The 24,147-nt window shown below is 44.4% G+C and overlaps 1 protein-coding gene across 4 annotated transcripts in view; it reads left to right on the top strand.

Moving 5' to 3' along the window:
* FRMD3 (FERM domain containing 3) overlaps positions 1–24,147 on the top strand; it is a 296,683-nt gene that overhangs the window by 221,731 nt on the left and 50,805 nt on the right. For all 4 annotated transcript variants that reach the window (XM_078062348.1, XM_078062347.1, XM_078062349.1 and 1 more), the window contains 3 exons: positions 5,025–5,099; positions 5,411–5,479; positions 12,141–12,265. In XM_078062348.1, the coding sequence (XP_077918474.1) occupies positions 5,025–5,099; positions 5,411–5,479; positions 12,141–12,265 (269 nt within the window). The remainder of the gene's footprint in view (positions 1–5,024; positions 5,100–5,410; positions 5,480–12,140; positions 12,266–24,147) is intronic.

Below are 24,147 nucleotides of genomic sequence, written 5' to 3'. Positions count from 1 at the left end.
TTGAGAGAGCGAGAGCATGCAAGCAGGGGTTGGAGTAGAGGAGAGGGAGAGCATCTCAAGCAGACTCCCTGTTGAGTGCGATGTGGGGTTCGACCGCACGACCCCAGGATCATGACCTGAGCTGAAATCAAGAGCCTGATGCTTAACCGACTGAGCCACCCAGGCACCCCCCAGAGTCCATATTTTTAATAAGATCCCTGGTGAGGCTGTGCTGCAGGCCCATTGTCCACACTTTGAGTACCAAGGTTCCAAACCAGTGGTTCTCAGCACTGACTGCACATTAGAACCACCTGGGAGAGCTTTTCAAAAAATAACAAGCTGTGGACATTATGCTAAGTAGAAAGAAGCCAGACATAAAAGGCCACATATTGTATGATTCTATTTGTATGAAATGTCGAGAATAGAGAAATCTAGAGAGACAGAGAATAGATTTGTGCTTGTCTAGGATTAGGAGTGGAGGAGATGAGGGGGATAATGGGAGGTTGGTTCTTCCTGGGTGATGAAAATGTTTTCTCATTTTTAAATAAAATTTTGTAAATTAAGACCACTGAAGTGTGCAATCTAAAGGGTGAACTTTATGGTATGTGGATTATATCTCAATAACTTTATCATTTAAAAAAATCAGAATCTGGGATGACAGAGCTAGATATTGGTAGAAATAAATCTTTCCCAGGTGGTGCTCACACGCAGGCTAAGGTTAAATGCTTTAATCCAGTGATTCTCAAAGTAGGGTACTTTGACCAGCGTCAGCATCTCCTGGGAACTTGCTGGAAATGAAGATTCTTGGGTTCCACCCCAGACTTACTGAAGCAGAAACTTGTGTTTTGAAACGTGTGCTGGGTGAATCTGATGCTCTTTGAAGTCTGAGAAACTGCATAGCTAACGCATTATTTTAAAAATACAGGCCTGGATTTGCAGCCCAGTTGCCCCAGTTCTATCCTGTTACCATGAAACAGTGACTTAACCCCTCTGTGCCTCAGTTTCCTCACGTAAAAAGGTGGATTGTTTCCTCCTAGAAGAGAGCTGTGAGGATAAAATGAATTAATGTGTTTGAGATGCTTTGGATGGTACATGGCCCATCAGATGTTCGAGAAGAGTTCGAGAAGAGTCTTCTGTAGCTTCCATGCGGGGATTTTGATGGGGAGTTGGAGGTGGCAGTGGGGAGAGGGCAGGTGGGGAAGAAGGCTGGAGGGGAGAGGTTTGCTGTTCAGCTAGGTGGTGCATTCGTTGCCTGCATTGGGCAGATGTTTGCTCCAGGCTCATTGTTGGTGTGAGAGCCTGGGGAACTGAGCACTGGAGCATGTCAGCTAGTTAGAGCAAACAGGTCCTCTCATTGGCTGTCAGAGGGTCTGAAATCATTCCCCCAGAATCTCCATGACCCAGAGGCCTGGCTTTGGTGGCTCAAGAGTGAGAAGTCAGTGGAGAGGTTTTGAGAGTGATATTAGGGGGGGCGGGAAACTTATATAATGAACAGGTGCTTTCAGATAACTTGATCTCATTGAACGCTCCTCAGAACACTATGAATTAAGTATTGTAATATCCTCCCCCACTTAAAAAACTCATGGAGAAAGGAAGGCTGGGAAAAGCTACATGACTTGACCAAGGTCTCAGGACCAAGAGCAGGTAGGAGCCTTGGGCCTCTGCTCCTGCAGGTAAAACACCACCTCTTGGGTCATTCTAGAAGAATTTGGGGACTCAGAGGTTCTCAGGGGCAAGTGGGCTGCCTTGGAATGACGTTGGGGTGTTTGATAAAAACACCAACTCTTGGATCCCCGGCAGACCTGCTGGATGAAAATCTCTAGTGACGGAGCCTGGGCACTGGTGTTTTAACCCCTATTCCAGATGCTGCTGGCATATGGCCAGGTTTGGGAACAACTGAAGGTGTGTCTTATCACCCGGCCACCTTCCTTTTCCCCTCACCATCTCCCTCCATCCTCTTGTGCTTCCCATTTCCCAGGGTTGTTCAAGCTCTCCGAATAAACTTCCCGGTGAAAAGTCCACTAAAGCTCTCAACCCAAACACGATGGGGCATCTACCTGCACATTTGGAAGGGTGGGGAACTGGTGGTCATGCGCTCGGGAGAGTGTCTCTGAGCGAACGACGTGACACGAATGTTCATCGTGGGCAATCAGCTGCCAGAAAGAAGGCAACGCTGTTTCCACTCCTCCCATCCTGAGCAGGCAGGCTTTTCACTTTCTCTGCGACATGTGTCTTCTGAGGGTTTGGGTGGCGGCAACGCGGCTCTGAGGCCTCCCACCAAGAGGCGGCTCCAGTGTAAGAGGCAGTGACCCCCTCTGGGGGCCTGGAGAGCAGAGCTGAGGCTCAGCCAGTGGAAAGCAGAGCTGCCTCCTCTCCCCACAAGAGGCTCCCTACACCAGCTGGGCTTGCCACACCTCTTTGGGTTTCTGGTATCTTCTATAACCTGGGCACAGAGTTGCATTTGAAAACCCCAATTAAGGCTCTTTTTCCTTTTTCATTAATTAACGTTTGTATTGAGGTATAGTTGGCACAATGTTACATTACTTTCATGGGTTAAAAACTGCAATTAAGGCTCTTTATCTTCTTAGCAGACTACTTTGCCCCAAGGATCTTTAGAACCTAGAACAGTAATAACCAACATTTTAAAGACAGAAGCTTCTTTTTTTTTTAAGATTTTATTTATTTATTTGGCAGAGAGAGAGAGAGCGCTCACATGCGTGCACAAGCAGGGGCAGAGGGAGAGGGAAAAACAGGCTCCCCACGGAGCAGGGAGCCCTACGCGGGGCTCGATCCCACGACCCTGGGACCATGACCCAAGCCGAAGGCAGACACTCGCCCAGGTGTCCATAAAGACAGAAGCTTCTTTAAAGGTTTCTCTGCCTCCTACCTCTGAGGCCTGAGAGCAACAGCCCTGCTAAAAGGTGGGGAGTTGATGAAGACCGCCCTTTTCTCAGGCTTCTGTAGATAACGTGTCAGGCTCACAGCTCCCTGGGTGTGTGTGTGGGGCGGCGGGGTGGGGGGGGGCAAGGGCAGGTACGCTGGGAGCAGGCGTGTCCTCGCTGGAGGAGGAGGGCACCGTGGGACTCCTGTCCCATGTTGGCGCAGCTTGCTGGGGATTTTTATCCTCTTGACTGCATGTGATCTGTAGCCTAGCTCTGGCCAGCAGCCCGCACTGCCCGTCCCGGGGGGCAGGAGCCTCCCGGGCGTGGATCTCATATGCTCCCACCCGTCCTTAAGGGCTCCCACGCCACCTTCTCCAGGCCCTGCCTTGAAATGGAATCCCTCCACTCCCCAGGCCTGGACCCCCTCCCCTCCTGTCTCATTCTCCCTGCTCCTCATTTGTCCCCAGTGCCCTTCTCTGTTGGCTCAGGCCATTTGCAGAAGTGGAAAGGGAGAAGGGGCTTCTTTGCAAAAGAGTGTGCCTCTGGCTTTTCATGGTTCTGAGGACAAAGGCCAAAATTCTTAACTAGGACAGCTTAAGGTCAGGTCGTGCTAAATTAGGGGAAAAAATGTATGTGTGTGGGCTTGTAATTACAATAATAATAACATGGGGAAATGCACATCAGATCTTTTTAGTTCCTCCAGTGCTCAAGCTCTCCAGGCTTTATGCCTGCTGAGCCTTCCGCCCAGAACACTGCCCACCAGCTGCCCGGTTAACACCTTCCTGTCCCCGGATCTCAGACCCATGGCCCCCAGGCTGGATTGGTCTCCCCCTCCCATGCTCTCATTGCATCTTTTCCTTCATGGCCCCCACCACAATTTATAGTTATTCACTTATGTGTCTGGTTTTTAGATTAATATCCATTTCCCTTCTGGACCTTACACTCCATGAATGCAGAGGCCGTGTGTCTTCCCTGAACCTGGGGCGGGGGGGTGGGGGGGGAGGGTGTGGACCAGGCTCGGTATTTGGTTAACAATTGCTCGAACAAAGGAACCAAGGCTTCCGAGATGCCTGGCGTTGGGGATAGCTGCCCGCACAGAAACTTCTAACCCCAGAGCCCTAGCTATATGCTCGTCTTCGCTCAGAATTCTATACAGCATATTGTTCTGTGTGGTTTTTCTATTAAGATTTTGGGACTCTCAATATTTTAAATGGTCCTGAACTCTTGGAGGCCATTCTTTCGAACCTGGGTTTAGTTGCACGAGGCTTAAAGTGATTGCCGAGAGACATCCTCAGCTGTCACAGCAATTTAGTGCCCTGTGTGTGGCCTGCACAGAGCCCACATTTTCGTTGTTTTCCAGAGTGCTGTGGTTTTGTTCGTGGTTATAGGTGTGCTTAGAGCTGCTGAATCAGTGTTTGGCCGGGCTTCTTGTTCCGCGTGTGTCTTAGTCAGCTCCCAGCCCGGGTTCCTTTAAAGGGCACTGGGTCATGGTGACCTCGCTGGAGAATACTCAAGCCAGTGACCATGTCCCTGGTGACATGAGCCCCGTGGTCTCTTTTGGGCAGTACACAGTAGGTGGCTTCTTTGTGACCCGGTGAGTGACCTGTGTCACCGGGAAGCTGTCTTCTGCAGTGTTGTTTCAGGCACAGGTGCGAAAGCTCCCCCCCCCCCCCCCCCCCCCCGTGACCTGGAACTTAACACCATGTGACACAATCCGTCTTCTCTGTATCTTTCAAGTGGAAATTGGGAAAGAATCCTTTTGATCATCACTATTGCCTGCAGGTCGTGATCCAGTAATGGATTCTGAAACGAAATGTGTGGGCCGTCACCAGCATTTAGAAAGAACAGAAAGAGGGGTGCCTGGCTGGCTCAGTTGGTAGAGCACGTGACTCTCGAACTCAAGGTCTTGAGTTTAAGCCCCACGCTGTGCATGGAGCCCACTTTAAAAAAAAGAAAGAAAGAAAAGAGTTAGCAGAATGTAATACACATAGCGAAAGTAACTATTTTTTGGTGAAACTTCTCCTTCAGGTGTGTGTGCACGCATGCAATCCTCCAATAGCATATATTTCTTATAGTCAAAAATATCCAGTCCTCACGCTTTATAGCATGTCTCACTCGGACTTGATAATCTAACTACCACCTCTGTTTTGCTGCTTCTTCAAGGTATGCGAAATCCAGTCAGATCAAGACCGTGTCAAGCAGCAAGATATTTTTTAAAGGAAGTAGATTTCGATATAGGTGGGTACCTGTGGTTCCATTTTGATGGTGGGTTAGGGCGGGGGCACTCATTTACTTTTTGAATATCCTACTTATAAATCAGTGCGCTTTGGCTTGTACGCCTGTTTTGGTCCTCCCTTTCCAGTCCACTCACGTCTGACCCTCATGGGCCCCCCTCAGATTCCATAGTAACTTCTCGGATGGAGGAAGAGAAGGCGTGGATTTCTAGAGTGGATCAGACCATTGTGAAGTTAAAAAAAACAATACACGAGCACACCCCTCCCCTTCTCTTGTGAGTGTGTGTGCACAGATGTTGTGTTTCTCTTTTGCAGCGGTAAAGTTGCCAAAGAGGTGGTAGAGGCCAGCTCCAAAATCCAGAGGGAGCCTCCGGAAGTGCACAGGTAAGGGGGGTGGTCTCTGGGGCTCTGGGAGGCTTCAGGCGTGGACAGAAGGTTTTCAAGCTTGCTCTGCCACATTGTCTGTAACAGGAGAGGGGGTAAGGGCACCACGTGCCTGTACCTCTGTCAGCGTGGGCACATCTGTCTCCAGGCACGGCGCTTTCGCTGTTCTGGAAGTTTCCCAGGGACAGACTTGACAGGGCCGTGGCGTGAGTGTGGCCCAACTCCATTTTGAGTTGCTTGCTCTGTGGGGAGTCATTGGCTTGATTGGGCCCCGAGTGTCACAGGCACAGTGTGTGTGAGGCACGGTGGTGTCATCTCTTGGCCGAGTCTGTCGTCCTGCCTTCTTAGAACTGCTCTCTGTTCATCAGATGTGGCTGGTACCCATTGGCCCGACTTCTCTTAGACTGTTTCCCACGAGGAAGGCAGGCGGTGCTCGTCTCTCTCGGGGCTCCTCACTCCCAAAGGTCACTCAGAGGAATGAGGAACTTAGTCATTAGTGGTTCGAGAGTACGCATCTTCATAATGTGGCAGCATATGCCGTTCTGAGAATGAAATATTCTCTTGGTCACGTTTGACTTTATATCACCATGAGACACACAGATCATTGCACACCCTAAACCTCAAACATGCTAACTATCTAAAGCTGAACATTATCATGACGTTCTCCTTTTTGAAGGCAAGGTCATCCTAAGTTATGTTTGTTTAGGAGGTTCTCACACACTGGTTGGCACCTGTTCCTTCCCCTTCTGTGGACTTGGAGGAATCTCCCTTATGCTCATATTTGCCCAGTCTCCTCTGTTTCCAGCATGACCCCGTGAGCTGGGTGCCTCTTACCTTATTCCCTGGGTTGTTGGGTCTCTTGAAAGAGTGGCTGAGCCAGCCTGGCCCAGCATCCAGACAGCACTTCTCTCCCACACAGGGGAGCAAGACTATAGTTGGCACAGGATCCCATGCAGATGTGTACAGAGAACAATTCTTTCCTGGTTTGGGTGACCCAGTGAGAAGCTGTCACGTGCATGCCTGCAGACGTGGTCTTTCCTGCTTCTCGAAGCAGGAGAAAGCTGTAGGGCTAGGGAAGCTGGAGCACTGTGGCAGAACCGTGAAAGTCTTCTAACCTACCTCTTGATAACACTAGTCTTTTATTTGTATTTACTTATTTTTAAAATAGTCTTTACAGTCCCTCTTCTACCACAAATTGTGGTTACTCGGTGTGGCAGAAATGAAAAGAGGAAATGATAAAATGTATCATTTGAACTTTCCTAGACTCTGGGCCAGAAGTGACCTTAAGGATCACCTAATTTGATGCTTCTATTTTATAGACAAGGGAACATGGGTCTTGGAGAAGTTAAAAGATTTATCTAAAGTCATAATATTTTTTCTTGTGGCAGACCTAAGCCTGTGTTCTTTTCTTTGTAGCCTTTGCCACCCAGAAACCCTCTGGCATTCTCTTAGAAGCTGGGAGGCAGAACCACCCCAAGGGATCTGCTTGGGTTTTAGTCTTCTAACATGAAGTGTGAGTGTTTGATCTTAAAAAAAAAAAGAAAGAAAGAAAAGAAAGAAATACTTGATGCTGGGGAGTTCTCTTGACAGCACAAACACAAAGAAGGAAACTGTTTTTAACAAAATGCTTTCAGAGACTCATATTCCCAATACATAAGACTTTCCAAGAATCCCATAGTTATCATATATAGATGGTCAGTGAGATCAGAAATAATTGGAAAAAGCATTTCTTTTTTCAATTGAGGTTTGCTTAATTTATGGGAATCAAGGATTCCTAGATCAGGGCTTCTCAAACTTTAACTTGGACAGGGATCACCTATGGATCTTGTTAAAATCAGATTCCAATTCATGAATCTGGCATTTCTAATGAGCTCCTAGGTGGTGGCCATGTGGCGGGTTCATGGACCACACTTTGGGTAGCCAGGCTGTGGGAGTGAGGGGAGCAGAGTGGCCATAGTGAGAATCTTTTCCCAAATGGACCGAACCACCAGAGGGGATGGGAAATGAGGCATCAGTCCATTTATAGTTTCCTTTTTCTGGAACCTTCTAAAATCCCCCAGGGATGTAACTGCACACAAGGACCTATAGACCCTTGAGACACTGGTTCACATGCTATTTCTTCCCCTTCCACTAACCCTTTTTATGTGTATATGAAAGCCTATTGAGTCCACATGCTCAGGACACCTCTCTGGTCCTCAGCTTTTTGGCAGTATCTCTCAAATCTCTGACAATATAAGGAAGAATTTGTTTAAAGTAATGATGCAAAGCAAGCTGTGGGAGGAAAAGGCTTGCGTCTGTTTGGTCATCTGTGTATCACTCAACACCTAACCCAGCACTTGGCACATAGTAGAGGTCAGTACATAGTTGTTGAATGAACCTGTGAACCAGGGGTGTGGGGTGACGGCAGCAGGCCTGCAATTTTCTGAGACCTGAGATCTGTCCAAGGTGCTGCCCTGGGGACCTTGACCTCCTAGGAGGCAAGAGTGCTTCCAGAGCCATGGAGAGGTACCCCTTGCAGTCGCAAATTCTCATTTCTTTCCAGTGGCCAGTTGCATGGTAGGACATTTTTTCTCTTAAGCAATTATTTTTGAATTATTTTGGCTTCTTTGATGTGGCTGTCGAAAGTGAGAATATAGTAATGAACTCTCCCTCTGGCTGTGTTTAGAGATGAGCACTCTAAGGCTTCAGTTAGTTGTCTTTCCTCACACTTGAGAGTGTACTCTTCAAAGAATGGCAAGTTCATGGACTACTACTTTTGCTGAGGTGTGTGTGTTTAGAAAGAGACAACACAGACAGATTGAGGACACTGTCTTGGGATTTTTTTTTTTTTTTTTTCCAAAAAGAGAAAAAGCTAACTCTCATGATAGCTCACTGATCTTTACTGATGACAAGATCCCCAAGCAAATCCCTCCTAGCCTGGGAATCGCCCACCCATGCCAGGGGCCCAGCGAAGCAAAAGGCTGCAGCTCGGTGAGCCTAGGGCTGGCTGTGTGAGCCACCTGGGCTCAGCAGCCACCACCGGGGGACACCCAGAGGCAGCATTTGGACCTAAAACGAGCACCAATTGAGGGGCCATGAACTTGGTGTGTTGCTTACAAGCTGTGTGTGGTCTAATCTTGGTTGTGTTGCTTACAAGCTGTGTGGTCTTGGGTAAGTCTCTTAACTTCTCTGATCATCAGTTTACTCATCTATAAAATGAGATTCAGAATATTGCTTTGCCCAACTTCTAGACTTTGTTATGGGCATAAAAATAAAGTGCTTTAAAAATTAGAAAGTGCCATGCAAATGTGAGGTGATGATATTCTTCCTGTCTCTCATCCAAAAATGGGAAGCTAGAATTTAACAGATCTGTCCTCATTAAAGCTTCTTCAGATGGAGTTTTGATGACAGGCCAACAGCACTTGCTTCACTGCAAGGACTGGTGCAGAATTCCACGAGCCTTGTGTTAGTTGCTCTATATTATGCCATCAGTTTTTGAAGCCAATCTTAGAATGTCCTTGCAGTTTCCAAAGAAAACCTTTTTACCTCAGTAGAATTCCCAGTGACTGTTTCATTGGGAAACTGCTCTGTGCTGAGTACAAAATGGGTCAGGCATTTTGCAGAATCCGTTGACGGGTAGATTCTGAGAATGGGAAACATGGCACAGACCCTTGCCTGGCTTGGGGAGACTCCAGCCAGAGAAGCTGTTACATCAGGAGCTCAGGTGGAAGGGCAGGGTGGGAGCTGACTGGGATGTTGGCACGTCTTCTAGAAGACCACCTGACACAGTGGACCCTCATATAGCCAGAGAGCAGGACATTAGCAGTAGTGAACAGAGTCCCCCCTGGGACACTATAGGATAAATCATGCAGAAAGTGCAGGAAGGCAGTGGAGAGCAGAGCAGGAGCACTGGTTGAGAATCATATGATCTGAGTTTGCTTATCTTAAGTATCTTTAGTCAAGTTCTGTAACTTCACTGAGTCTGAGTGTCCTCATCTGTGAATATGGTATTTTTCTTGCCTGTCTCACAGGTACACTGAGAAAAACAAACACGGTCAAGTATATAAACCCGTAAACTAAAAAAGGAGCCATCAAATTCTGGCATATTTATTAGTAGTGTAACTGTGCTGGTGGGCTCTTGCTTTAAATAAAGCTGGGATCAGGTGGCACCTTTAAAAAGGTTGCAAACAGAGAGGTATGAAAAGGTAACCTGTAGTCTACAGGGGTTGGTACAGAGAGGGTGGGAGACATGCATTTTGATTCTAGTTCTGATTAATCTTACCCTCTGGCTGTCCCAGTACCCAGCACCAAGCTCTCGAGCCCTGGATTCTTTGTGCTCCAGGAAAACTCTAGCTGTATCCACCCTTGGGTTTATCTGAGTCTTGTACTTATCGGGAGGCAGTGTTCCCCTCTTAATCATAGAACTGGAGAGTTTCAGGGTTGTAATTGACTGTGTGGTTCATCTGGCCTAACTCTAAGCAGACCCTAAACCCCCTTGACCCTAGCCATAGGCCTCTGCTCCAGTGTGGCAGCAGGAGCCTGTGGGCATGGGCGCTGAGTCAGCATCCTCCTGACCAGCCAGTGCCCAGCAGGCTCACACCTGTGAGGTCACGCTTGGTGAGCTCAGCCTGTCCCAGCACCGGGCAATTGGCCAGACGTTGTAGTGTTGGCGGTGAAGGCGGGCAGGTGGTAGGATGCTTTATAACTCCAAGTGAGGAGTGTTGGGAGGGGGGGCTGCTGTGGAGCAAAAGATCCTCCATAAAGGCTCATTACAGGCCCTCCTTGATGATATGCAGTCATTTTGGGGGGACAGAACTGCTGCCAGTCAGGGGGCATGGGTGGCTAGAGGTGGGGCAGAGAGATTCAGTTGGTGCAACAGTGGAAAATGGGCTTTTCTGAGGTCAGAAAGCTCCATGGTCCACACAGACATGGCGACATGTGCTTTGCAGAGCTAGAATCACAGTCATGAAGGCCACAGGGCCAGAGGAAATCCCATGAAAACTCAAAAAATGAAGACTCTTCCTTCCCTCCCTCCCTCCCTCCCTCCCTTCCTTCCTTCCTTCCATATGCAAGGAAACGCTGTCTCCATTTCTTTCCTTGTCAGCTCCACCGTGCTTGCCAGGATGTACCACAGGCATCACCTCCCCTGAGAGGTCCTTCCTGGCTCTCCCTTCCCCCCACAGCAGGGTCGGGTGCCCCTCCTTAGAGTTCCCAGAGGACCCTTGGCCATCAGTCTCCTCCGTGGGATTCGTACTTTTCCAACTGTGGTTGTAGCACATTAATGAGTCATGAAATGAAAATAGACCAGCACTTCAAACAAAATGAAATAGAATGGGGAAAAAGAAAGTGAATCACACATAACAGGAGTTACTCTTGTTGCATGAAACATTTGCTTTACTTTTGTGCCTCCCCATGTGTGTACAGAGAAATGACATAAAATGCATTTCTTAATGTGGGTCTCTGTCAAAAAAGTCTGAAAATCATAGTTCTAGAGAGTGAGTTACTTCATGCAAGGACCATGGTTCACTGGAACAAGGCAGACCATCCAATGCATATGTATCAGCTGCAAATAAATGTGCTGTCCCATGCCAAACAGAAATGCCCAGGCTATAAGACAACTCTGTAACCAACCTGGGGAATACCCATGTCAATCTGAAATGGCAACTTATGTCAAGCCAGGATTGCATTCCATTTACTTCAATTTCAAATGTGAGCAGCCCTTACCCAGGGAGGTGCTGTAAGGCACACCAGAATGGGTAGATCAGTCTCTGCCCTTAAAGTGCTTGTCAAAGTGGGGCTGATTAATACACCAGTAAAGACAGAGAGACAGAGGTGTCAAATGCCATGAGATGTGAAAGAAGGGAGGGTAGTGTGAGGGGAGAGAGAGAGAATGAATGAAAATGTGTCATGGGGTCATCCAAGGGGGCATCAAAGGGTTAGGAGACATTTGACACCATCTTTGAAGGGTGGGTTGGTTTGGGTTTTGACAGGAAACATGAGGGGAAGGGTGCTGAAACACCCACTAGAGGTGCCTCACCTCCATGTCTTTCAGGGCGGACAGCTGGTCTCCCTGCAGCAGGGAGTGTAGATGGGCTTCTCGCTATCAGCCAATAGTCTTGATGAGATGCTTGTACATTTTCCTTGCCATCTGCTGCCCTTTGCAGCCAATGACACGTGTATGCTGCCTTCAGAAGCAGAGCTTCTGTGACTGGCTGGTGAGAGGGGTGTGAATTTGAATGGGAGTATTAAACATAGATATTAAATATTGGACATCCAGCAACAGCAAGGTAGCTCAAAGCTGTCTGACCAGGTTGTGTTTTCATTTTTTGTGTTTTTTTGGTGCTTGTTAAATTACTTTGAGCCATTCCCTTCATTCACTTTTCTGCGTCTCTAGTTCAGTGACACCTGCGTCCCATGTCTGCGTTGTCGCCTAGTATGCCTCAGTCTGGTGACATATGGGGAAATAGGTTTTCGTTAACTGCGTTGCATTAAGACACATGGACGTTTTGTCAGAACTTAAGGATCAAGAGGGCTGTATATCTTAACTGTTATGTTCCCTTTACCACTGGCCTCATGCACTGTGGAAGTCTAGAGACAGTTCCCAACTTGGGTAGCCAACCGAGATAGAGGAGCTGGTGTTTGCAATAGAAACCAATTCCCTCTGGTTTGTGTCTGTTTTCAGAGCCAACATGACTCAGAGCCGCAGTTCCTACTCCTTGAACAAACAGCTCATCATTAACATGGAACCCCTGCAGCCCCTGCTGCCTTCCCCCAGTGAGCAAGAAGAGGAACTTCCATTGGGTGAGGGTAAGTACCCTTCCTTCCAGAAGATGGCATTGCAGACTTACCCTAAAGGGACGAGTAAGGCACCAGTCCTAGGTCCCTTGGTAATGGTTGGGGTGGGGGATGGGATGAGTCATAAGCTGTTTCTTTTCTTTTCTTTTTTTTTTTTAAAAGATTTTATTTATTTATTTGAGAGAGTGAGAATGAGAGAGAGAGAGAGAGAGAGAGAACATGAGAGGGGGAAGGGTCAGAGGGAGAAGCAGACTCCCTGCTGAGCAGGGAGCCTGATGCGGGACTCGATCCCGGGACTCCAGGATCATGACCTGAGCTGAAGGCAGTTGCTTAACCGACTGAGCCACCCAGACACCCAGTCATAAGCTGTTTCTAGTAAATAAGCTGTTTGTGGCTGGAAGACTGCATTATTTTGAGAGTTCTATCAGTTTCTCCTAGAGAAAGTCCATGGATACAAAGTAGTCCTAAAAATTACGTGTTAAAGCAGTAATGCTGTTAGACCCTCCCCCCACCCCCCACTGTCCAGCATGGTAGCCACTCACAATGTATGGCTATTTAAAACTAAGTTTAAATTCATTAAAGTTAAAAATTCAGTTCTAGCCACGATAGCTGCATTTCCAATGAGTAATAGCCACACGCGGCTAATGGCTACCATCATGGAAAGGTCAGACCAGGAACATTTCCATTACTGTAGAAAGTTTTACTGAATGGTAAGTTTTTATTATAATTAAATTAGTGGTTGTAAAGAATTCTCCAGTATAAAGTGTCTTTAACTGGTCATTCTGTTCTGCCTCAATATTTCTTCATACTTATATTCCCTTTTCCATAGGCCTTTCTCTGATAGTTTTGATACAAGCTAAAATACATATAGTCCACCTCAACCCAAAAGTTGTTATATTTTTAAGGACTGTACTATATGTGCATCTAGGCTTTTTTTGCTTTTAAGGATTTTACTTACTTCAGGGAGGAATCTCTCCACACTGCTTGCTAGAGACATTTCATGAGGCAAATCTCACACATGAATTATCAAGGTATATTTTAAAATGCACTCAAAATAAAGTTATTGGAACCCTGAACACAAACATAACATGCTTTTCCTTAGGTGACTTTGGTTTCATCATTTAAAATTTGGATACGGGGCAGTTTCAAGAGGGCAGGTCTCTCTGTCCCCAAAAGACCTCCTTCACCTGCAGCTTCAATTCACGAATCCCATCCATAGGGGAAAACTCTTGAGCCTGTAATGAGAATATGGCTTGGGATGCAAATACCCTTGGGAGAAGTAGCAGCAGCTACCTCACACTGAAGTGTAAATAATTTTAGTAAATCTTTTCCTGAAAGGAAGTTTAGTGGTTAGGAGGAGAACTGGACAGCTTAGATGCCCCAGATTCCATGGGTAGAAGGAAAGCATTGCAAAATAGGAAGGGTAGGGCCTCGGGAGACATCCTTATCCCGAGCTGAGCCACAAGATGATGACAATGAGAATGGTCTTGGTATACTCATGGCCTGTATTCTTGGTCTTAGCAACCAACTCTGTAAATTCCATGCTAAGTTAGTTTTCTTAGCCCAAGGGTCTCTGGGTCCATGTTGCTTGTCTACATTTTCCAGCACCCTCTCTGATTTTGTATGTTTTTCAACTGTAATAAAAGTAGCTTTCATTTCTGATCCCCAGTGATTTTTCTGGACTTCCTCTTGTAGAGAAGGAAAAACTCTTCCCCTTCAAGGTCTTTCAGCTGGACCAAGATTTATGACAAATTAACAGGAGAAAAAACCCTCAAGTTTTATTATGGGCACATGGAGGCCCCAAAGTGAAATTGAGACCTAAAGAAATTATTATTATTTTTTTTTTTTTTAGTTTTAAATTTTTTTATTGTTATGTTAATCCCCATACATTACATCATTAGTTTTAGATATAGTGTTCCATGATTCATTGTTTGTGCATAACACCCAGTGCTCCATGCAGAACGTGCCCTCCTCAATACCCATCACCAGGCTAACCCATCCTCCCACCCCCCTCCCCTCTAGAACCCTCAGTTTGTTTTTCAGAGTCCATCGTCTCTCATGGTTCTTCTCCCCCTCCGATTTCCCCCCCTTCATTCTTCCCCTCCTGCTACATTCTTCTTCTCCTTCTTTTCTTTCTTAACATATATTGCATTATTTGTTTCAGAGGTACAGATCTGAGATTCAACAGTCTTGCACAATTCACAGCGCTTACCAGAACACATACCCTCCCCAGTGTCCATCACCCAGTCACCCCATCCCTCCCACCCCACTCCCCACTCCAGCAACCCTCAGTTTGTTTCCTGAGATTAAGAATTCCTCATATCAGTGAGGTCATATGATACATGTCTTTCTCTGTTTGACTTATTTCGCTCAGCATAATACCCTCCAGTTCCATCCACGTCGTTGCAAATGGCAAGATCTTATTCCTTTTGATGGCTGCATAATATTCCATTGTATATATATACCACTTCTTCTTTATCCATTCATCTGTTGATGGACATCTTGGCTCTTTCCACAGTTTGGCTATTGTGGACATTGCTGCTATAAACATCGGGGTGCACGTAGCCTTTTGGGTCCCTACTTTTGTATCTTTGGGGTAAATACCCAGTAGTGCAATTGCTGGATCATGTGGTAGCTCTATTTTCAACTTTTTGAGGAACCTCCATACTGTTTTCCAGAGTGGCTGCACCAGCTTGCATTCCCACCAACAGTGTAGGAGGGTTCCCCTTTCTCCGCATCCCCGCCAACATCTGTCATTTCCTGACTTGTTAATTTGAGCCATTCTGACTGGTGTGAGGTGGTATCTCATTGAGGTTTTGATTTGGATTTCCCTGATGCCGAGCGATATTGAACACTTTTTCATGTGTCTGTTGGCCATTTGGATGTCTTCTTTGGAAAAATGTCTGTTCATGTCTTCTGCCCATTTCTTGATTGGATTCTTTGTTCTTTTGGTGTTGAGTTTGATGAGTTCTTTATAGATTTTGGATACTAGCCCTTTATCTGATATGTCATTTGCAAATATCTTCTCCCATTCTGTCAGTTGTCTTTTGGTTTTGTTGACTGTTTCCTTTGCTTTGCAAAAGCTTTTTATCTTGATGAAGTCCCAATAGTTCATTTTTGCCCTTGCTTCCCTTGCCTTTGGCGATGTTTCTAGGAAGAAGTTGCTGCGGCCGAGGTCGAAGAGGTTGCTGCCTGTGTTCTCCTTTAGGATTTTGATGGACTCCTGTCTCACATTGAGGTCTTTCAACCATTTGGAGTCTATTTTTGTGTGTGGTGTAAGGAAATGGTCCAGTTTCATTCTTCTGCATGTGGCTGTCCAATTTTCCCAACACCATTTGTTGAAGAGACTGTCTTTTTTCCATTGGACATTCTTTCCTGCTTTGTCAAAGATGAGTTGACCATAGAGTTGAGGGTCCATTTCTGGGCTCTCTATTCTGTTCCATTGATCTATGTGTCTGTTTTTGTGCCAGTACCATACTGTCTTGATGATGACAGCTTTGTAGTAGAGCTGGAAGTCTGGAATTGTGATGCCGCCAGCTTTGCTTTTCTTTTTCAACATTCCTCTGGCTATGCGGGGTCTTTTCTGGTTCCATACAAATTTTAGGATTATTTGTTCCATTTCTTTGAAGAAAGTGGATGGTATTTTGATGGGGATTGCATTGAATGTGTAGATTGCTCTAGGTAGGATTGACATCTTCACAATATTTGTTCTTCCAATCCATGAGCATGGAACGTTTTTCATTTCTTTGTGTCTCCCTCAATTTCTTTCATGAGTATTTTATAGTTTTCTGAGTACAGATCCTTTGCCTCTTTGGTTAGATTTATTCCTAGGTATCTTATGGTTTTGGGTGCAATTGTAAATGGGATCGACTCCTTAATTTCTCTTTCTTCTGACTTGTTGTTGGTGTATAGGAATGCCACTGACTTCTGTGCATTGATTTTATATTCTGCCACTTTACTGAATTCCTGTATGAGTTCTAGCAGTTTTGGGGTGGAGTCTTTGGGATTTTCCACATAAAGTATCATATCATCTGCAAAGAGTGAGAGTTTGACTTCTTCTTTGCCAATTTGGATGCCTTTGATTTCTTTTTGTTGTCTGATTGCTGTGGCTAGGACTTCCAATACTATGTTGAATAGCAGTGGTGATAGTGGACATCCCTGCCGCGTTCCTGACCTTAGGGGGAAAGCTCTCAGTTTTTCCCCATTGAGAATGATATTCGCTGTAGGTTTTTCATAGATGGCTTTTATGATATTGAGGTATGTACCCTCTATCCCTATACTCTGAAGAGTTTTGATCAAGAAAGGATGCTGTACTTTGTCAAATGCTTTTTCTGCATCTATTGAGAGGATCATATGATTCTTGTTCTTTCTTTTGTTAATGTATTGTATCACGTTGATTGATTTGCGGATGTTGAACCAACCTTGCAACCCAGGGATAGATCCCACTTGGTCGTGGTGAATAATCCTTTTAATGTACTGTTGGATCCTATTGGCTAGTATTTTGGTGAGAATTTTTGCATCCATGTTCATCAGGGATATTGGTCTGTAATTCTCCTTTTTGATGGGGTCTTTGTCTGGTTTTGGGATCAAGGTAATGCTGGCCTCATAAAATGAGTTTGGAAGTTTTCCTTCCATTTCTATTTTTTGGAACAGTTTCAGAAGGATAGGTATTAATTCTTCTTGAAATGTTTGGTAGAATTCCCCTGGGAAGCCATCTGGGCCTGGGCTTTTGTGTTTTGGGAGATTTTTGACGACTGCTTCTATTTCCTTAGTGGTTATAGGTCTGTTCAGGTTTTCTATTTCTTCCTGGTTCAGTTTTGGTAGTTGATACATCTCTAGGAATGCATCCATTACTTCCAGGTTATCTAATTTGCTGGCATAGAGTTGCTCATAATATGTTCTTATAATTGTTTGTATTTCTTTGGTGTTGGTTGTGATTTCTCCTCTTTCATTCATGATTTTGTTGATTTGGGTCATTTCTCTTTTCTTTTTGATAAGTCTGGCCAGGGGCTTATCAATCTTGTTAATTCTTTCAAAGAACCAGCTCCTAGTTTCGTTGATCTGTTCTACTGTTCTTTTGGTTTCTATTTCATTGATTTCTGCTCTGATCTTTATTATTTCTCTTCTCCTGCTGGGTTTAGGCTTTATTTGCTGTTCTTTCTCCAGCTCCTTTAGGTGTAGGGTTAGGTTGTGTACTTGAGACCTTTCTTGTTTCTTGAGAAAGGCTTGTATTGCTATATACTTTCCTCTTAGGACTGCCTTTGCTGTATCCCAAAGATTTTGAATAGTTGTGTTTTCATTTTCATTGGTTTCCATGAATTTTTTTAATTCTTCTTTAATTTCCTGGTTGACCCATTCATTCTTCAGTAGGATGCTCGAGACCTAAAGAAATTATTAAAGCAGGCAATTTGTATACATTTTAGACAAAGAGACAATAAATTGGGGAGGAATTGACAGGATAAACAAAACAGATGTTTGGGAGCTTTAATTATTAGGGAATTCTAAGCAGACTTTAGGCTAAGGTCTAGTAGATTAGAAAAAAAATAACACGGTTTGTTTCTACAGTTTTCTCAGCTTTGAAGTCCCTATCTCTGGTGACAAGGATGTCTTTTTTTTTTTTATGATTTTATTTATTTGTCTGAGAGAGAGAGAGCACAAGCAGAGGGAGGGAGAAGCAGGCTCCCCGCTGAGCAAGGAGCCCGATGTGGGGCTCGATCCCAGAACCCTGGGAGGATGACCTGAGCTGAAGGCAGATGCTTAACTGACTGAGCCACCCAGGCATCCCAACAAGGATATTTTTTTACTTTTAATTACAGGGAGGGTGTTTTTCATAAGGGAGATTTGTTTCCTGCTGTCAGAGGGACAGTGGAGGGTCTGAGTAGCTTTAATTCAGAATAATCAATATGCACCCTGATACATTTTGGGTGGCTTGCCCTTGACGCCTACATGCTCCTATACCTGGAATATTTGGTTTAATACAAATCCCTTTCTCTGGAGGTCCTGATTCTCCCAAGTTTGAATGGAGAGGAGGGAGGGAAAAGGAACAACCCAAGCCTGGAGTTGTGACTGTGTCTTGTCTGCAAAGATGGAAACCTAGATGGGAACAAAAATTCCATGGGGAATATGGAAGTCAGGCCACTCTGGCCCTATGAGTCACCCCCCAGGATATAACAGGGAACTGGGCAAGCTTTTCCCTGGACCCTTTACCCCATTCAATTAAAAGCCATTTTGCTCCATTTTCTATAATGAGGCTCCACTGCTAAATCCTAAGCTTGGCTTTAACACGAACGCTGTGGACAAGAGACACATCCGTTGTAATTAACTGCAATAAAAATAAAAATTTTCATGATATGTGATAAGAATCCATAAGCCACCTTTTCAATTTTTCTAGTTACTTTAAAGAAGAATATTAAATTCTTTCACCAGCTATAAAGTCAAACTGATAGGTTACTCTCTTAAACGTCCAAAATGGCTCTAAAAATGTCTAATAAGACTTTTTTTTATTAGGCAGTCCCCTTGTGGGACATCTTGTGGGTTTTGAAGCTCAGGCAAATCCTATCAATCTCCAGGATATAGAATCAACTTAAAAGGAAAAGAAGTAAAAACAACAGTATTGTTAGGTGTCCAGTAGATGGAATGACCTTCTCAGTCTAGAGAAAGAGCAAAATCATTTTAAGTCCCATTAAATTCAGAGTTATGATTCCCACAGTGAACCTAGCTCTGTGTTCTTTTTTTTTTTTTTTAATGTTATGTTAGTCACCATACAGTACATCATTAGTTTTTGATGTAGCGTTCCATGATTCAGTGTTTGCGTATAACACCCAGTGCTCCATGCAATACATGCCCTCCTTAATACCCATCACTGGGCTAACCCATCCTCCCACCCCCCTCCCCTCTCAAACCCTAGTTTGTTTCTCGGAGTCCATAGTCTCTCATGGTTTGTCTCCCTCTCCGATTCCCACCCCCCTTCATTTTTTCCTTCCTTCTCCTAATGTCCTCCATGCTACTCCTTATGTTCCACAAATAAGTGAAACCATATGATAACTGACTTTCTCCGCTTGACTTATTTCACTTAGCATAATCTCCTCCAGTGTTCTTGATACCATCATATCTCTGTTACTATTTTAGAGTCTGATTCTGCTCCGAATGTCTTGTCTTTGAGTATCAGGCAATGGGATTTAGACAATCCATAGGGATAAATACTTATTTTATAGATTTGTATTTCTCTGGTATATAAAGAAAAGAGAGGCAGAGACCACAGCTTTAAACAAAGATATCTCCACCTTTATGGATGAACTGCCTTTCTTGGCACATACAGTGTGATGAATTTAGTTTCATCTTTGTATTTTGATATTTTAGTGTTTTTATGCCTGAGCCAGAGCCAAATTGAAAGAAGCTAGGAATTCATTCATTCCTTAATGCAACATCTGTGACAAATACAACTGATACAAGTGGTAGACCACACTTAGTGTGTGCAGGTTGCTGTGGCCTATAAAGATGTAGACACTGTCTTCCTGAAGTCTCACAGCCTGTTGGGGAGACAGCAGTGAAATCACAGGGGTGATGAGTAGGTTCTGGCCCTGCCAATTGAAAGCGTGCTCACTTTTTGGTGTCCCTCATGAGACAGCAGTGCTTCAAGCTACCTGGAGAGTGTCTTGTTCCCCTTTAGTCTGATTAGAGTGTCTGATGAATAATTGGTAGGCCAAAGAATGGGTGGGTGAGACTGATAGGTAGAGGGAGTTGTGAGTGGTCTGGTCTACCTGCATTGGTTGCTGGTTTAGCTTTGGGGAAGAAAAAGGTCAGGGGGAAAAGTGAAAGGCAAGGCAAAGTTAAGAAAGGACCAGATCATGATGGGTCTCCATGACTTGCCTGGAGAGGTTAGACTTTAACCTGAAGGCACTTGGGAGGCACTGGAGGATTTCCATGCCTGATTGGAATTGTGTTTTATATCATTTGTGGTGTAGAGAGGGCAGATTTGAGGCAGGTGTGGCTGGTGCAGAGTTTTTCAACATCAGCACCATTGACATTTTAAGCTGGATAATTTTTTGTTGGGGACTGTCCTGAGCATTGTATGATGTTTAGCAGCATCCTTGGCTTTTTCCCAGTAGATGCCAGTAGTACCCCACCTATCCTGATAAACAAAAATGTCTCCAGGTATTGTTAGGTGTCCCCTGGGGAACAAAATTGCTCCCTGATTGAGAATCTCTGGGTTGGAGGCACAGAGACCACACAGGAACCATTGCATAAGCCCAGGAAATAGAAAAAACAAGGGCTGAATGAGGCAGAGGGAGTGGGGCCAGGGAAGAGACAGTGCCTCCAAGCTAGTAAAACGGTAGAGTTGTTGAGATGGGGTCACTGCTTACCCAGTAGGTAAGCAGCCCGTGGACTCCTGTCCAGGTTCTGTCCTTGTCTCTGAGAATGAAAAGAGTTCAGCCTCTTTAAAGATGAGACTGCTGAGGCACAGGAAGGCTTAAGTGACATGTCAGTATCACACAGGGAGTCAATGGCAAAAATGATTTCATTTAGATACTGGAGCCATTGAGAGAGTTCCATACTGTGCATTGCCTTGCTGAGCTTCAGACATGGAGTGGAGGACACTTGGACCTCACTATTCCCCAACCCTGTCTAGTGGCTTAGATTCTTATTTTGGAGAGTTACCAAATCACACATTTTGGAACTGGTCCATGAACAGGTCAAGGTTGGCAGCCTGAGTTAAAACAGTTGTCTGGTTAGGAATTTTTTTAAGAATCAGGTTGGGAAAAGAAAGAAGGTCCTAACTCTGATCCTTGGAGGCACAGTCTCTGTGAGGTCCTGGGAAGATCCTGTGACCTTCTCTCACTCGGGTGCCATGGTGGCGGTATCTGTGCTGCCATCATGACTCTCTGGGGTTATAACCACTCATTTGTCTGACAAGCTCTTTTTATTCTTCCTAGAGCTTCATGCTTCTCAAAGACAGCTGTGGAGAGCATTATTGCCCAGATTAGCCCAGTGGCGCTCTGGGAGAATGTGTGACCCCATTCAAATTCATACGACAGGGCAGCTGGAGGATTAGCTCTGAAGTTCGCGGCGTCTGGGTAAAGAAAAAACAAAATCAGCTCCTAGGCACTGCTAGGCAACAGGAAAGTTTTCAGTATTACCCCAGAGTTGCTCAGTTACAGGATCCATGTGGATTAGTGCTATGGAAAACTTTCTCTGAGAATGGGCAAACCATTTGCAAAGTGTCATGTGGAGCTTATGAAAATTTTGGGAGAAGAAAAGAAATTGAAAGTGGGCATTGTTCTGGGTAAAAATGGCATTTTAAGGAGTCATTAATCTGAATAAAATCACATGCCATATGGAGGTAGGGTCTCCATAGTGTAGGTAGCAATATGCTTGGTGGAGTGTATTTTTTGTTATAGAAAAATGCTGGACTATGGTAAAGAAAGTGACTAACATTAATTATGTAGGACTTCGTAGCTGGCAATTAGTGACACCCAGTGAACATCATTCTTGTCTACCAGAGCAATGGGGCAGGCTGGCATAAACAAACAGGCGGGAAACCATGCTTTCTTCCCTTTGGTAGAAAAAACTAAGAGTTGAAAGTGTGTGACACCCTCCTGCTAGCAAAGTGAAAGCACAGTGGAGACCCCAGAATTTCCATAAAGGAGTGTCTTAGTGAATGTGGTTGGATTGAGGGTGGCTTGAAGCTGCACTTGCATATGATTGGGAACATGTCTATACCTGTGGAATAGATGGCAAATGAAAGAGATGATGGAATAGATGGAATAGAATAGGTGGAAATTAAGGAGAGTGGTAAAACTAGCTCTCCTATGCCACCATTTAGCTGTGTGTGTGTGTGTGTTCCCCTGTAAATGTTTGTGTGTGTTTGTGCATGTGTGTTCGAGTGAATGCATGTATCACAGATGGCGCTCTGTGTGTGGAGGGGTGTGTTTAAAGGGTTGTTTATACTGTCTAGCCCTAACCGTAGATTGCTTAAGATGATGACATTGAAATTCTAGAAAGTCTGTATGTGAATCTGTGAAGAAGGCATTTTGGGCATATGAAAGGAGTATTGTCTTCATCATCAAGCATGCCATATCCTTGACCCCATCCCCTCCAACCCAACACATAATAGGTGACCTATGGGACCTACTGCATTTTCGCCTCTTAGGGTCTTTTATTTTTATCTGAGTATAGGTGACACCCAATGTTACATTATTTCAGGTGATTTGACAAGTCTGTGCATTATGCTTTGCTCACCACAAGCGTAGCTACCATCTGTCACCGTACAACTCCCTTACGTGACCACTGACTTTATGTTGTGCCTTATATTCCCTGATTTATTCATTCCATAACTGGAAGCCTGTGTCTCCCACTCTCCTTCATCTGTTTTGCCCATCCCTCCCTCCAACCCTCTGGCAACCATCAGTTTGTTCTCTGTATTTATAGGTCTGATTCTGCTTTATGTTGGTTTATTCATTTATTTTTTTAGATTCCACATATGAATGAAATCATATGGTATTTGTTTTTCTAAGTCTGACTTATTTCACTTCACATAACACCCTCTAGGTCCGCCCATGTTGTCACAAATGGTACAATTTCATCCTTTTTTATGGCTGCATAGTATATGTATATACCACATCTTCCTTACCCATTCATCCACTGGTGGACACTTCGCTTGTTTCCATATCTTGCATATTGTAAATAATTCTGCAAGAAACATAGGGGTGCATATATTTTCTTGAATTAGTGTTTTTGTTTCTACTGGGTAAATACCCAGTAGTGAAGCTACTTAATCATACAGTATTTCTATTTTTAATTTTTGAAGAACTTCCACATTGTTTTGCATAGTGGCTGCACCAATTTACATTCTCATCAACAGTTTACAAGGGTTTCTTTTTCTCTACATACTCACCAACACTTGTTATTTCTTGTCTTTTTTATTTTAGCCATTTTGACAGGTATGAGGTGCTATCTCATTGTGGTTTTGCTTTGCATTTTCCTGATGATTAGTGATGTTGAGTATCTTTTCATATGCCTGTTGGCCTTCTGTATGTCTTCTTTGGAAAAATGTCTATTCAAGTCCTCTGCCCATTTTTTAATTGGATTGTTTGGGTTTTTTTGGTGTTGAGTTATGTTATGTAAGTTATACATTCTCGATACTAACCTTTTGCCAGATATATCATTTGCAAATATCTTCTCCCATTCAGTAGATTGCCTTTTCTTTTTGTTGATAGTTTCCTTCACTGTGCAGAAGCTTTTTATTTTGATGTAATTCCAATAGTTTATTTTTGCACTTCTTTGTGTGTGTGTCCCCGCTTGTGTGTGTTTATTTTGCTTTTGCTTGCCTTAGGAGACATGTCTGGAAAAATGTTGTTATTGCCAATGTCAGAAAAATTAGTGCCTCTGCTCTCTTCAAGGATTTTTATGGTTTCAGGTCTCACATTTAGGTCTCTAATCTATTTTGAGTTTATTTTTGTGTATGGTGCAAGAAAGCAGTCCAGCTTCATTCTTCTGCATGTCACTGTCCAGTTTTCCCAACACCATTTCTTGAAGAGACTGTCTTTTTCCCATTGAATATTCTTGCCTCCTTTGTCATAGATTAGATGACCATATAATCGTGGATTTATTTCTGGGGTCTGTTCTGTTCTGTTGCTCTATGTGACTACTTTTTGTGCCCATACCATGCTGTTTTGGTTACTGCAGCTTTATAGTATACCTTAAAATCTGGGATTGTGATAACTCCAGCTTTGTTCCTCTTTCTCAAGATTGCTTCAGCAATCTTTATTATTTATTATTATTCTAGTTCTGTGAAAAATGCTGGTGGTGTTTTGATAAGGATTGCATTGCATCTGTAGGTTGCTTTGGGTAGTATGGACATTGTAACAATAGTAAGTCTTGCAATCCATGAACAT

The sequence above is a fragment of the Halichoerus grypus genome, chromosome 14 (assembly GCF_964656455.1).
Source record: "Halichoerus grypus chromosome 14, mHalGry1.hap1.1, whole genome shotgun sequence".
NCBI classification, from domain to species: Eukaryota; Metazoa; Chordata; class Mammalia; order Carnivora; family Phocidae; genus Halichoerus; species Halichoerus grypus.
This window is presented reverse-complemented; position numbering and strand designations above follow the sequence as displayed.